The 15472-nt window shown below is 57.7% G+C and overlaps 1 protein-coding gene across 1 annotated transcript; it reads left to right on the top strand.

The window, feature by feature from the left end:
- The first annotated feature begins 6 nt into the window (after positions 1 to 6).
- Positions 7 to 12415, top strand: FAM78A (family with sequence similarity 78 member A). The gene is made up of 2 exons (XM_077768401.1): positions 7 to 827; positions 11364 to 12415. The coding sequence occupies exons 1-2, from the start codon at positions 505 to 507 to the stop codon at positions 11890 to 11892; spliced, it is 852 nt and encodes a 283-aa protein (XP_077624527.1). The 5' UTR covers positions 7 to 504; the 3' UTR covers positions 11893 to 12415.
- Positions 12416 to 15472: the final 3057 nt, after the last annotated feature.

Below are 15472 nucleotides of genomic sequence, written 5' to 3'. Positions count from 1 at the left end.
ACGGAAACTGCTCTTCCATTGATTGGGCCCCGTTGGGCGAGCGGCCGGTGCGTGCGCCCCGAGCGAGCGCGTGCGGAAGGCAGGGGCCAGGAAGTGCAGCGAGGGTGCCGGCGCCGCGCGGGGGACGGAGCCTTCCTTATTTATGTGTCTGCCGGCGTTCGCCTTCGCCGCCCGAGGACTTCAGGGAGCGTCTCGGAGCTGCGTTCCCCGCGTGTGAGGCACGGACGGGCTGGATGTCCGAACAACATGACTATCCATTAGCCTCCAAACTTTCCTTTTTTTAACCCAAAGAATATCGGTGGTTTTTGTCCACTGCTAGCAGAAGAAGATAGAACCCAGGGCTCTGGAAATGCAAAGAAATCCTTATTTATAAGCAGGCCCGAGGTAGTGATATGCAAACCCCCTCTCCTCAGTGAGTTTTTCTATCCTATGGATACGGGTCTGGAGATTTGAGATTGGAGAGCAGTGCTGTCTGCCCTGGGTCCCATAAGCTCCATCCTTTCAATGCCCAGTTTTCTCTGGGACTGCTGGCCTTCCCTGGAGATCAGAGCGCTGCTTTGTGCCATGGGCTGTATCCAGAGCATCGGAGGCAAAGCCAGAGTTTTCAGGGAAGGCATCACCGTGATCGACGTGAAGGCCTCTATTGACCCCATCCCCACCAGCATCGATGAGTCCTCCAGCGTGGTGCTCCGCTACCGGACACCCCACTTCCGTGCCTCGGCCCAGGTGGTCATGCCACCCATCCCCAAGAAAGAGACCTGGATCGTGGGCTGGATCCAGGCATGCAGCCACATGGAGTTCTACAATCAGTACGGGGAACAGGGCATGTGAGTAGCGCCCGGGCGCAAGCTGTGGGGGGCTGCTCCGCGTGGGGAGCTCGGAGGCCTGGGGTGGGGGGGAGTGGGGGCTGGAGAGGGGCCCAGCCAGGGTGGGAGGGGGGCTTTAGGCAGTTACGGGAGGCTGACCCCGTGTCCTCCTTGGCCAGGGGGTCTCAAGGGTTTGCCTGTTGATTCAGATGGGGTCATGGCTCTGGGACCTTACCTCCCACTGTCACGGGCCCCTGGAGTTCACGCGTCCCTCCCTGCTGGATGCCGAGAAAGCAGAGGTGCGTTCCACCAGGTGCCTCTTTGGCAAAATAAGTGAGCTGTCCTGGGGCTGCTCGGGAGGCTGAGGCTTGCCCCCACCCCTGGGGGCCTCAGGCCTCCCCGAGAGGTACAGGGGCGGACGCTCAGGAGAGAGGGGGACCCTCTGATGCCTCTGTAGTCACTCAGACAGCGCTTTGTGCTGGGCTTGAACTTGTCTCTGCAGTGTTTTCACACGGCACATCAGGCCCCGGGTGGGGAGACAGCTCTGTGTTCCTCTGGTGTTTTGTTTGAGACCGTGGCTTGTTTTCGAAGCCACTCTGCTTCACGGTATAGCATTTCTCTCTCCCCGAGGCAGCAGGCCGCTAGACATCCTGTGTTGGTGTCTAGAAGGCTCGAGAGGGGGCCCTCACGGCCGAGAGGAGCCCGCCGGCCTCTTCTCTCCAGCCTGGTGTCCAGAACGTTCCCAGAACAATGCGTGTCTTGGTGCAGGACATGGGGAGCCAGGGCCCTCTCTCCTGCCATGTGCCGGGGTTCTGGGGACGGTCATCTTGGGGGGTGGAAAGCATAGAGGTGGGCAGAAAGGGAAGCCACTTAGCCTCCAGGGCCGTGCTGAGATAGGGACGTGAAAATAGCCGTTTCCGAGCACGAGGTCCCTCGGAGAGAGCGAGGCGGGCCCCGAGGAAGGCTTCCCAACCGTGCCGGGGCCTGGGTGTGGACGCTGTCCCACGGCCGGCCTCTCGGGGTGCACACTGCTCCCCAGTTCTTCAAGTGAGGAGCAGAGCAGGGGGGAGGTCCCCAGGACTTGGACCTTTTCACGGGCCCCTCCGAAATGAGAGGCACTGGGAAGGGGATGGGGGTGGCGGGGCACTAAGTCTTGCTGCTTCTCCTTAATGTCTGAAGTTGTCAGGCAAACGAGAGAAACGTGGGAAAGCGTAAAATGAAGGTGTAACCGGGATCACCTCACCGGGGCGCATGTCCTCCGTCAACCTGATGTCTGTACCCAAAGCCCTTTACTTCTCCAAAGTGGCTTTTGACCCGGGGTGTGTGTGTGTGTGTGTGTGTGTGTGTGTGTGTGTGTGTGTCTGGCGTTGGGGGGGTTGGGGGTAGGGTGCTGACTTTTCCGTTGCAAGAAGGGAGACACGATTCTTAGTTGTTCGGTGTGGACTCTATCCTAGGAAGCCTTAAGCCGGAAGCCTTTTGGGACCGTGCAAAGGATCGGGGGCAATTGAGAAGACTCAGAGGCAGAGGGTTTTCTAGGAGTTTTAGGCAAAGCCTGCGTTCTTCCCGAGAAGGGGGAGGGAAGGCAGAGGGTCTTGCTGACCGTGGGAAGATACGAGCCCCAGGAGGAAGCGGGGGAGACCCGAAGGGGCTGAGTGCTGAGGAGAGGCAGCAGGCCCGGCCGGGGCCTCCGCTCCCCCATCTGGGCACAGGGGCTTAAAGCCTCCATTCCGTGGCTCTGAGAGCTTGCGGGCACTATTGCCGGGAGGCAGGCCTGAGGCTGGAGGCCTGACATGACTTTCCCTGTCTGTGCCAGTCCTTGGTCCCTGGCTAGCGGAGCCCAGTGCGCACCTAGACTGCAATCAGGCAGACCTGGGCGGGAGTCCAGGCTCCGCCACTTTCCAGGGTGTGTGACCTCAGCCACTCTGACCCTCGGTTTCCTCATCTGCACGCAGGGCCACTCACAGCCCTTGCCCTATAGCTTACTGCGAGACTTGTGAGCGATGACGTTTGTCAAGCAGTCGGCACTGCGTCGAGCCCGTGGTGATCTTTAATGTTGTTATGACGTGATCATTATTCTCTCGGGATTGGGGGCGGTGGGTTGGGGGGCAGAGACCGGCTATGGTGTCTAGAAAAAGTTGAGAATCGGGGCTGAATTTGGCCAGATCAGACTTCTCCTGGGAGTGAAGTGTCTTCTGAGCCCAGGTCTCCCTCTTTCACACAGCACCCACTTCCTGACTTTTAGAAATTTAAAAATGGTGCCAGTCCCGGATGATTTGAGGTTTCAGAGGTGGAGGGCCGTTTTGTGTGCTCTCCATTGGCTTCCCTTTGNCCTGCCAGCTGCTCTTCCGTGTCCACCCTCCCGGCTGGGGCAAGACCAGCCCCAGAGAGAGGGCAGAGACCAAGGCTGTCTGGACGGGGCCGTGTGGAGCGATCCCTGGCCGGTCACCTCGTGTGCGTGTCACAGCCGCCAGGGCGGATCAGGAGAGAATTCCCCGCAGGTGGCTCTGGGGGGCCAGGGAGAGGACAGTGCTTGGTGACCACCCTGTGGCTGAGATGCTGAGTGGAGGCAGCCCCACTTACCATTAACCGGCAAAGTTGTATTAAAAAGTGGAATTAGAGAGCGCGGCTCCTCTGATCTGATTCGACCGGCGGCCTGCAAATGAGAAGGGCTTGTTTAGGGAAAGCCTGATGTCTGCTCCTTCCTGAATGGAAAAGGAAGCTTTTAGGTGTGATCTTACCAACCCCAAACTACGCTTTTCCCTATTTTTTTAAAATTAATGTTTATTCAATTTAGAGAGAGAGAGAGAGAGGAGAGAGAGCACGAGCAGGGGAGGGGCAGAAAGAGGGAGACACAGAATCCGAAGCAGGCTCCAGGCTCTGAGCTGTCAGCACAGAGCCCGACGCGGGGCTCGAACTCACGAACCATGAGGTCATGACCTGAGCTGAAGTCAGAGGCTCAGATGCTCAACCGACTGAGCCATCCAGGCGCCCCTGCTTTTTCCTGTCTTTAAGCCCCACGACACGACAGCGAGGAGCAGTCAAGGTGGGACTAGCAGAGACTTCAGGCAGGCAGGCCCCAGCCGCCCCTGTCCTGTGTCCCGTGGGCTGTGGGGCAGGGTCTCACTCAATGCCAGGAGCACTCCGCCTCTGCTGTGACGACCAGACTGTCTCCAGACACTGCCCGATGTCCCGGGGAGGGGTGGTGCAGAGCCACCCCTGATGGAGAACCGCTGGCCTGGACCCAGGCCATCGGGATAATTAGAATGAAACCCATGCCCTGGGCCTCAGTGGCCGCTGGAGAGGGCTGCCAGGTGGCAGAGGTCAAGGTTAGGGCTTCTGTTCCTTATAAATGGGCTTGTATTCAAAATATTAATTCCAGATCCTTAACCGAAGCCCGTAATATCCCTCGACATTATCCCTGCTTAAAATTAATCTCTAATCCAGGAGAACTTTGCAGAAGGACATCCCGGGCTTAAAATATTTGGAGTGGAGCAGCCAGCCACACATGCCACCTCAGTCATTCCCCGACTCCTCCAGGCGAGAGCCATGAAATGCTGAGTTTCTCTGTGTCAACCTCACAGGATTCTATATGGCTTTCAGGCCAGCCCACATTGCTTTAAAAGCCACCCCCCCAACTGTTGACGACACCTGTCTTCACAACCCCATCCTCCACAATTCTTCAGCCACCACCTGTCAGCTGGCACAGCCTTCTAAGTGACAAGCCACAGTTTCTAGCCCACGTGGGAGACGTTTCATGTTGTCCCTCGTTTGCCCTTCTCTGGAGCCCCCCTGGGAGGCTGATCCACGGCCGAAGCCAAAGAGCAGACTTGGGGCTGAAGGGGGGGAATAGCTCCAGAGAGAGGGTCTCTCAGGGTGGACAGCGCCACCTCCCCACACGCTTGCCCACCTGGTCCAGTCGGGTGCGGATCCTACACGGGCACTGTGACCTTGCCACCAGTCCCTTAGCCTTTCCGAGCCTCTCTGTTCCCATCTATGAAATGGGGAGAATGGTCCCTTCCCTCCCTGGGTTGCTGTGAGGGGTTAGATGAGACAGTGCGTGGTAAGAGCCCAGCACAGCGCCTGGCACGCACCATACACTCGATCCGTGGCAGGCGGCAGTTTCACAGCTACTAGTAGCTCATCATTAAATCTGGGATGCCAGGCGGAGTCATCGGAAAGATGGCTGTAGTCGAGCCGCTCTCCCTTCTGGGGTTGGGGGTCGCAGACCCGCCTACAGCGTGAGAGCCTTGAGCGATGAGCCCTGCGAGGGTATTTCCAGCCAGCACATGCGGGGACACCTGCCAGGCCAGGGTGGAGGGACTGAGGCCACAGGCGGGTGGCAGGACGCTGGAGCCGGGTGAGGGACAGAGCTGCCTGGGCTCCCCTGGTCCCCCAAGGACGTCATGGGGTCCTCCTCCTATGACGAGGAAACAGCCTCTGGGACCCGAGGCCACTTGTCCAAGGAGGCTTGCTCTGCTCCAGCGGGTGACCTCGTGGCCTCTTCCTGCAGCCGGGGGCCCCCACAGAACAATCGAGGATGAAGCTTCCTCTCTGGGACCGGAAGGCTGCCTCCCCCATCTGCTGGGCCCTGGCGGAGGCAAGGGCGGCGTGGGTGGGAGAGGGAAGTCCTTGTTTCCAGGCTTTGGGGCGGGAGGAAGCGAGGGGGACTGCCCGGCCCAAAGAGAGCTCCCCACGGACCCACCCCGGCCAAGCGATGGCTCCAACCCTCACCTTCTAGTGCCGAAAACAAAAGCTGGCTGCGCCCAGAGACGTGCGAAGAGGCACCGGGCGGCCCCAGTAATCGGGGAAATAACACGTTAAGTCCCGAGATCCTTTGTTCCTTGCTGATCGGCTCTGGGTGAAAATGAAACTGATCACTAATGCCCAGTGTTGGGGTTGGGGGGCACTGGACAGTCTCCCACGCTGTTTGAGGGGGTACAGTTTAGGCAGCGTCTAGAAGGTGAGTTTGGCTGGCTGTTACCGTTTCAAACCTTCATGCCTTTCAGTGCTGTTCTTCCTGTAGAGTTTGTCTGACAGAGACCTGCCTAAGTCATGAATGGAAGAGCCAGGGCAGAAGGGGGGTATAGATGAGATGAGAGCTCCAGCACTGGAGAAAATTAAAAAAATATATATATATATTTTATTATATTATATATTATATATATAATTTATTATATATATTATATTATTTATATATATAAATTAAATTATATATTATATATATATAAGGGGGCGCCTGGGTGGCTCAGTCGGTGAAGCATCCGACTTCGGCTCAGGTCATGATCTCACCGTTCGAGAAGTCGAGCCCTGCGTCGGGCTCTGTGCTGACAGCTCGGAGTCTGCTTGGGATCCTCTGTCTCCTTCTCTCTGCCCCTCCCCTGCTTGTGCGCTCACTCACTCTCTCTCTCTGGAAAATAAAATAAATAAAACATTTTTTTCCGAGGTTGTAAAATATGTAGGGTAGGAACCTGTTTTTGTTAAAAAGAAAACACCGTGAACAGGAACACGTACTGCGTGTCTATGCAGAGAAAGGTCTAGAAGGATGTTTACCGAAGTCTGGTGCGGTGAGTAACCTCAGCAAGGTGGGGGCAGCGTGGAAGATGTGGCTTTCCTTTCTCACTTCGTACACTTCCCCACAGCGATTTTTTGTTTTTAAGAGAAACACAGCTTTTATAACTAAAAATTAACGTTAGACACTGTTAGTNGGGGACACCCCAGACCCTCCCTCAGAGATCAGGTGCCTGGTGGGAAGGGGCCGGCCTGGTGGGCGGCCGCACGGGGCAGAAATCAGGACCCTGGGCTCCCAGTGGCAAAGTTTTACAGGATTTGGACTTTTTGCAAATTGTACAAAATTTAAACTTTTTGCACAGAACTGTGAAATCTGTAAAACTGGGGGCTGGGCGAGATAAGTCCTCGGTGCCCACGAAGTCCATCTGAGGCCCCGAGACCAGCGTGGGCAGAAAAGTCTCCGTCCGGGCAGCCCTCTCTTCCTCACGCCTCAAATCCTTGTCTGTAAATGAGTTTCTCAGAGTGTCTAACAGGTGTCAGTTGTGGGATGTGAAATAATACTGAAGTGAACTTATTTAAGCCTAAATACAATTGTAGTTCAATGTTTATTTTTGAGAGAGAGAGAGAGAGAGAGAGCGCGCGAGCAGGGGAGGGGCCGAGAGAGATGGAGACACATGATCCGAAGCAGGGGCTCCAGGTTCTGAGCTGTCAGCACAGAGCCCGACGCGGGTCGTGAACTCACACACCGTGAGATCACGACCTGAGCTGAAGTCGGCGTTTCACTGACTGAGCCCCCCAGGCGCCCCCGGTACAACTGTAATCCAAAGTGACGTATTTATTGGAACACATATTAGGAAAAAAATGTATCAAGGATACCCAATGTGTTATTGCCATGTGTTTCTTAGGAAAAACTAAATATAGTTTTTAAAGGATTGGTTTTAAGGAAAAGATTAAAGTGAATACCACTACCGGAGCTGTGTAGAATGTAGACGGGACCAGAATGAACAGAGATGCAAAGTTTGGAAACTCTGCTCTCAGACCCTGTCTGGGTCCAGTCTGGCTCTGGGGCCCAGAACTCAAGACGCAATCCAAGCCCCGGGAGAGGTGGGGGAACCCTGGGGGCGTGAGGGGCTATCTGTTTTGGGGGGAGACCCCTTCAGGCTCTCTGGAGGAGCTGAGAGAGGTGTGCTCTGTTGTCCAAGGTCACTGAAGGGGCCAGCCTCACCTTCCGTCCCAGGCACCGCCCTGGGCAACCTGGGTTTCCTTCACCCTCCACCGAGAGACGTTTGCCCTGGGCCAGCTCCTGGCTGGTGGCTGAGCCTGAAGCCACGGGGTGATGTCCCCTGGCCCCCAGGGGTGGCCCTCAGCACCGCCTCCACCCTCCTCGGTCTCCAGGGAAGGACTTTATAACCTCTTCAGACCCACACTCTCTGTCAGTCGTGATGCTCAGAGCTTGTGTGTGTGTGCACGCACGCATGTGTATGTGCATATGTGTGTGTGAGTGTTGGGCCAGGGTCTGCTGGAGTCCTGTGGGTAAGGGCCTCTGTGTGTGTGCACGCACGCATGTGTATGTGCATATGTGTGTGTGAGTGTTGGGCCAGGGTCTGCTGGAGTCCTGTGGGTAAGGGCCTCTGTGTGTATGTGCACGCACGCATGTGTATGTACATATGTGCACACGTGTGTGTGCATCTGTGCATGTGTGTGTACGCATTTATGTGCACGTGCTGAGGGAGGGTCTTTTGAAAGCCGCTGGCCAGGAGCTCATTCAGGCTGTGGGTCCCCGCCCGGCCGCTCTGTGGTGCTGTGACCTTGAGCTGGGCCCGTACTATCCCCAAGCGTCTTGTATAAAACGTGCACCTCCGACTTGGCCCCAGGGTAGCTGAGGAGAAGCCCTGGAGGGACGTATGGACGTAGGGTACCTGGCGCATCCGACGTGCTTAGGGAACTTGGCCGTTGTCACCGGCGTCGCTGCAGGGACAGGGGGTGTCGAGAACGGCCACCCCGGGGGCAGCCCCCCCAGTAGGGACGATGCACAAACAGGGGCAGTGTTGGGCACTCTCAACTCCTTAAGGAGACTCCCTTTGGGGGCCCAGGCCCAGGTTGGTTTCTGACCCAGGCCACCAACGTGTATTTGCCTAAATCCTGGGGGCCTGGCCCCTGCCCTCCATCAGCAAATGGTCACATGGTTATTTAATCTCCCCTGTGCATGTGCCAGGGAGCGCCAGGGTGAGGACTGAATGGCCTCGGCTGCGGGGACTCCTGGCCGTGTGGGTTGGGTCGGCGTGGGCTTCTCTGGGGGGCTCCAGAGCTGAGCCATGAGGAGCACTGAGGGGCACAGGAGGAGGAGGGACACGTCCTGGCAGAAGGCTCCAGACAGGAGGAGGCAGGAGGGGCACAGCCCATGAGAGGAGCTGGAGGTCTGGAGCCTGGGGGGGGCGGGTAGGGGGGAGCTGGGCACACACGTGTGTGTGTGCGCGCGCGCGTGCGCATGAGGGGTCCTGGGCTTCAAATGCTTCGGCTCTAAGGGCCATGAGGAGTCATAGAATGTTTAACAGGGTTGGAAGGAGGGACGTGCAAACAGATTTGTGTTTTTACAAGCTCACTAGGGCTTCTGGGAGGAGGGGAGGGGTCCTGGCCAGGGTGAAGGCAAAGGAGAAGGGGGTGCAGAGCATTCAGGATGGTGCCAGGGGCCCGGAGGGTGCAGGGTGCTCTGGTGGCTGGTGCTCTGCAGACTTGATGACGGGTGCTCTGCAAATGTTTGGTGAGTGGATGATGGCTGGGGATTGCCACAAGCAGGGGATGGGAGGGAGAGTGAAGATCCTGATTCAGACGTGTGTGTGCACAGCCCTGGGAGCCTTGCTCACACCTTTAAGTGGCCTCTGTCCACCACAGTCTCCCCGTGGTACCTCTGCTGTGCAAAAGAGAGAAGGTTCAGGGTGTGCAGGGCTGGGGCCCCACCTCGCCCCTCCGTGCCATGGAGCAAAGAACCAAGGGTCTGCCTTGAAGTTCAAGGTCATTCCAGAGCAAACAGGGAATCTGAGAAGAGGCAGTAACTGCATGAAGTTCATTCCCTTCCAAGCATGTATAATCCATGTATAATCAAAAAGGCTGCAATTGGTCAGGGCTGGCACGCCTCTCAAGGCCTCTCAACATGGTTTCTGGAAGCTTCTATGTATTGCCATTTATATGTTTATATCGATGCATTTAATCATCACAAAAACTCTGCAAGGTGCGTAGGACTATCCACAGTTAACTGATGAGAAAACGGAGGCTCAGAGATTTGTAACGTAATTAGAGCTAGTGGCTGGACTGAGGCTGGATCCAGGTTGGTGTGGGTCCCGCAGAACTCGTGCCTGTAACCGCGTTCCCTCCCACCTCCTCGATGGCGGGGATGGGGCCTGGGGCCCCGGGGAACAGAGGCAGCCCATGCCGGCCTGTGATGATTTGAAGACAAATGTCCCGGAACCTGATTCTGAGTAATATCCCACATGAGGCACGGCTGTCTGCTGGCTCATGAGGACCGTCATCTGCCTGTGACTGAGCCAAGGCTCGGGCATTTCAGGGCTGGTGGAGGAAAAGAAACCTGAGGCTGGGGGTGAGGGGGTCCGTGCTGGTGCAGAGCCCACTCCCTCAAAACAAGCCAGCTCTTAGGAAATGAAAGGGAGCCATTGAAGACACATTTCCTTCTGCAAGTTTACTTTCNAGCCCAAACTCCTTCTCTGGCCCATGATCCCCGCCTGTGAGGAGAGCCGGCTCAACAGGCTCACGACCGTGACCCCCCCCACCCGGGGCTGCTGTGGCCTCGTGGCTCTTGGGGCCTGGTAGGGACTTAAGAAATGGGAGGCCGCTGCAGCCGCTGCCCCAGTTCCCTGGGAGTTTGATGAGCTCAGGGCCCCGGGCAGGAGACGGCCTGGTAGGCAGGTGGTACCCTAATTTGTGACTTTTTCAATGAAACGAACAGAAGAGAGAAATGAAATGAACAGGAGAATTGGCAAAATCACATGCCTCTTCACCCCCTCCCAGAGGGGCCCCAGATTTGCTCATCGCTAACATGAGATGATGCATTTTGGCAGAGGAGTGCCTCTCTTTATAGCGATAAGTTCTGCCTAATGAAATTCACCGTCTTAACCATTTTTGAGTTCAGTGGCGTTCAGTACATGCGCATCATTGTCTGTTTCCGGAACCTTTCCATCCTCTCCACCTGGAGCTCTGCACCCATGCACCGTTGACTCCCCACCCCCACTGCCCTGGCATCCACTGCTCCACTTTCTGTGCCCGTGAATTTGGTGGCCCAGGGAGACCTCCTACATGCAGAATCCTACAGTATCTATCCTTTTGTGTATGACTTATTTTACGCAGCACGGTGTCTTCAAGGTTCACCTGTGCTGTAGCATATTGCAAAGTTTCCTTCCTTTCTGAGGCCGAAGAATATTCCATGGTGTGGAGAGACGCCGTTTTGTTTACCCGTTGCCCCGTGAACGGGCGCTTGGGTTTCTTCCATCTTTGGGCCACTGCGAACAATGCTACTGTGAACCAGAATGCATTGTCCAAAGTCGTGGGTTCTGGAGAGGGCCGCTGGCTTACTCGGTTGTGCAGAATTCTGGGTGCAGCACGTCCTGACCTTTGGTATCATAGGTGCTCGGGCGGAAGCAACCCTGGATGGAGTCTGGCCGCCTGGGTCCCAGGCCTTGCTGTTTGGGAAAAAAATCCACCCCTTGCCTTCACTTTATCGGATGGATATGACTGTTGATGAGTGTCTAAGGGATGGGGTCCCCAGCTGCTGCTGCCGGTGCCGCCAGCCACGCCCCACGGTAGCATGTGTCCCCAGAGTAATTTGGGACAGGTTGGCCTCCTCTTCTGCCTGAGAGCTATTGTCATAGTAACAGTTGCAGTGACCGATTTGAGATGGTGCCGGAGAACAGGATGTGGCTTTGACGGGGGCTGTGTCTGGGGGAGCCCAGACGTGACGGTGGATGTCTGGCGCCCGCCCCCGGGAGGTAAGCAGCCTGGTGCGTGGCTGACTGAGTAAACTGGCCTTCCCGTCCTCAGGTCCAGCTGGGAGCTCCCGGACCTCCAGGAGGGCAAGATCGAGGCCATCAGCGACTCGGACGGAGTGAACTACCCCTGGTACGGCAACACCACGGAGACGTGCACCATCGTGGGCCCCACCAAGAGAGACTCCAAGTTCATCATCAGTATGAACGACAACTTCTACCCCAGCGTCACGTGGGCCGTGCCCGTCAGTGAGAGCAACGTGGCCAAACTGACCAACATCTACCGGGACCAGAGCTTCACCACGTGGCTGGTGGCCACCAATACCTCGACCAATGACATGATCATTTTGCAGACGCTGCACTGGCGGATGCAGCTGAGCATCGAGGTGAACCCCAACCGGCCGCTGGGCCAGCGCGCCAGGCTGCGGGAGCCCATCGCCCAGGACCAGCCCAAGATCCTGAGCAAGAATGAGCCGATACCGCCCAGCGCCCTGGTCAAGCCCAATGCCAACGACGCTCAGGTCCTCATGTGGCGGCCCAAGTACGGGCAGCCCCTCGTGGTGATCCCGCCCAAACACCGGTAACGGCCAGGGCACCCCGCTAGGCTAGACTCGAATAATAACACTGCTCCAACCCACACCCACATAGACTCTCAGTCATTCAGCAAAATACAACCACTCTACCTTCTCGAGCGGGCGGATCTCACTGTGCAAATGCCCCGGGGTGGCCTCCCCCAGCCCCCTTGGCACCTGCTTCCTTTCGGGGAGGGGGAGGCCCGGCAGGGACGCCTGGCGCCCACATGCCCCTTCACCTTGGCCCTCCTTCCCTGGCAATTTCAGTCATTCACTTGCAAGCCTCCCCGAAACAACAGCTTTTTCAGTTCTTCTTCTTTTTCTTCTTTTTTTTAAACACCTCTTTACGAGGTTCAGGGGTGGGAGGAGGCGGAGCTGGTCGTGACCCTGACCGGCACTGCTGCTGATCTGTGAGTGGCGGTCCCCCCCCATGGCAGCTCCCCTCCTCCTCCGTCACGCGGCCTTACGTAGACTCGCTTTGCCAAACTTCTGCCTTAAGCTGAATTTAAAGGAAAAAAAGCCCAAAACAAAGGAAGCCCAATCTCTTTTCTACCGGACTGTTCACCTTCCGCTGGAGGTGTGGGAGGGGGCCGGGCCAGGGCAGAGAGAGAGGGCACCTGGACCCTCCTCCCCGGGCGGCTTGGGAGAGGGACAGGGGGACAGATTTAGACCTAAAACCAGCTGCTCGTTCTTTCGTTTCAGCAGAAACGAAACCAGACAGGCCACCTAACGAGCCCCCTTCTCTCGGGCTCAGGTGGAAACCGCTGTGCCCCGCCCCCCATCCCACCCCATGCCTGCGGAGAAGGTATCTCTGCTTCTCTCCTCTCTCTTCTCGGCAGCCTTAACTTGCCTGGGGTGGATCTCGGAGGAGAGAGGGAGGGTTGAGCCCAAGGCGTTTTCCCCATCTCAGTCCTCAGCACCCAGCCACAGATGGGTCTGCCCTTTCCTTTTCCATCCACACTGGCCCCAAACGCCTGGAGGGCCAGCCACCTTGAGCCAGATTTAGTTCCAAGGTAAGAAAGGTAACTTCCCTTCTGGCTCCTTCTCGAGGGATGCCCCTCCTGGGCGCTCGGGGGGAAGCTGCCGACGGGCTCTGGGCGCCAGTGTCGGAGGCTGGGGGGGAAGCTGCCTGGGGGGAGGCGGGATATGTGGTCCTGGATCTGGGGAGGCTGGGGAGGCCGTCGGCAGACACCCCTCTGCTGCTGATCCTCAAGGAAGCAAAGCGGGGCCTCGGGCTGGCGCCCAGGCGCCACGTGGGGCCATGGTTGACGGGCGTCGGGGCCACCCCGTGGGCTGGTCGGGGCAGCGTGGCCAGTCTGGAGGGCCGCCTTCCCTCAGGTCCAGGGCCCTCGGGAGCCCTAGGATGGCCCTGAGCAACGCCAAGCTTTCTGCCTTGAAGGCTGCTTGCGGGAGCCTTGGGGGACGCCCCACAGAAGCCCCCTTCCTCAAGCTTGCCAAACCCCTCAGCCACCTCACCCGGCCCTGGGTTTCCAACTGAGAATACCCGAGCACAGAAAACCATCAGAAAAGAAAAAGAGTTCATTTCTGCTGCTGCTGAGCCATTCGGACGAGCCCCAGGGACAGCGTGGGGGGACGTGGGTCACCGTGCTCTGCTCCCTTATGCACGCGGTGGCACACTCATTCAAGGGGTGCTTCACGTCCAAACTATCTCCCAAGCCCCGCTGCTGACAGCTGACAGCCGCCCTGGGGCCCCTTTGTCAGGCCCAGGACCTTCCCTCTGTTCCCCTTGGTGTGGACGGAGACCCAGTGGCCCAGGGAGGCCATAGCGTCGAGGGAGGGGGCTGAGGGGTCCCAGCTCTACCTCTGGGGAAGGGCCGGGTGGGGGGGCGCGGGGGCCAGGGTGACGGCGTCCTGATGCCGTGGACAGGACCTGGCCTAACGGAGCGGCCCTTCTCTGCACTCAGGTCTTTCTTGCACTAAAAAAGGAGGAAGGGCCCTGGGCGAGGGGTCAGGAAGCCGGAGTTCCGGTTCTGGGCTGGGTCACCATGAAGAGGGTCTTACAGTGCTAGGGGGCGGCGGCAGGAGAGAAAGGTAAGGGGTGGCCCTGGGCCACTGGGGACAGTGTCCCCCAAACACACACATNGCATGCCTGGGCCCCTGCTCACCTGACACCCCGCCCCTCCCGCACCCCTATCTCTCTGCCCCCCCTGGCCTGTCTGAAGAAGGGGCCGGAAAGACCCTGAGAAGCTGCAGGTCCGGCCAAGTTCACCGAGCTTAGCTTGGGTCTGGTCCCTGGACCTTCTCCCCGTCAGGAGCACAGACCCCAGGCTTCTCACCTGGGTCCCCAATTCCTCCGTGTCCCCCTTTCCTGGTGTGGACACACTCCTCCAGCAATAAGGACCATCCATGGTCGTGGAGAGTACTGTGAAAACAAACCAATGCACTTACCAGGAGGCACAAGACTCTTGAAGAACATGTAATAGCAACCTTTTTAAAAAGCGACAAATATTCACAAAGAGAAATAAAATGTAATTTTAAAGTAGGCCTGGCTAGGATCTGGATGTTTCTGCAGTGCTGGTTCATTTTGGGGTCGATGGCCCTGTACTGTGGCCACGGGAGTGAGAGTATTCGGGGGTGGGCCACTTTGTGGACGTGTCCTCTGCTGTCTGCAGCCCTGGGGCATCAAGGCCTGGCCCAAAGTGCCCCTGGCTGCGCCCCGTGATGAGGAGGCTTGGGCTGGGAGCAGGACTTGGGGGCAGCCTGGCTTTCTGGAAAACAGAAGAAGCCCCTGTGACAAGGGGAGTTAGTGTTCAGATGGGCCCCTTTCCCCTGGACCTTGCAGACCTGCCTTCCCGCGGAGAAGCAGGGGCATCAGGACAGCGTGGGGCTAGGATGTGGCCCTGTGCCCTGCCCTGGGCCGACAGGTGATGAAAGGGGGTTGCGTGGGGTCCAAGCCCGCAGAGTAGTAACTTTCTTTTCCTGCGAATTTTCTTATGAAAGGATGGGAGGTGGGTGAGCCCAGAGGTCCTGGAGTGGGCGTGGGCTCTGACGGTGGACCAGGGGTCCCAGGTAACTCGCACGAGTTTGGGTCACACACCAAGCCTCTCCGAGCCCCACTTACCTTGTTTGGAAAGTGGGGATTCTCTGGGTAGCTGCCTCCCAGCTGAAGCGGTGAAAACACGGGTTCTACTCAGTTTCCAGGCGTTAGCTCACTGAATCCTCACAGACACCGGTTATTGGGATCCCCATTCTACAGATGGGGAAACTGAGGGACAGAGGAGTCGAGAAGCTGCCCAAGGCCATGCATCTGGGAAGAGGCAGAGGTGGGAGTTTGAACCATGGTCCCGGAGTCCAAACTCTGACCACTGCCTACTCTCAATCTTGGCGTGTTGCTGCGGAGCATACAGTTGGTGCTCACTAAGTATCAGTGACTCTTAAGAAGGGCCCGTGCCTTTGGCTCACTCCATCCTGGGCTCCCCCGGGCAGGAAATGCGTCTCCCCTCCCACAGGAAGGGTCTGTGCAGCAGTCAGTTCCCTGATGCCCACAGTGAATCAGGCCTGGGGCTACTCGGTCAGCTGCAGGCCACAGGCTCCCCCCTACCCCAGGGGTCTCGGCCCTGCCCCGAGGGCA

This window comes from Crocuta crocuta, unplaced genomic scaffold (genome assembly GCF_008692635.1).
Source record: "Crocuta crocuta isolate KB4526 unplaced genomic scaffold, BGI_CrCroc_1.0 scaffold35, whole genome shotgun sequence".
In the NCBI taxonomy this organism is placed as follows: domain Eukaryota; kingdom Metazoa; phylum Chordata; class Mammalia; order Carnivora; family Hyaenidae; genus Crocuta; species Crocuta crocuta.
Note: the sequence above shows the minus strand (reverse complement) of the source record. Positions and strands in the feature narration are given on the sequence as shown.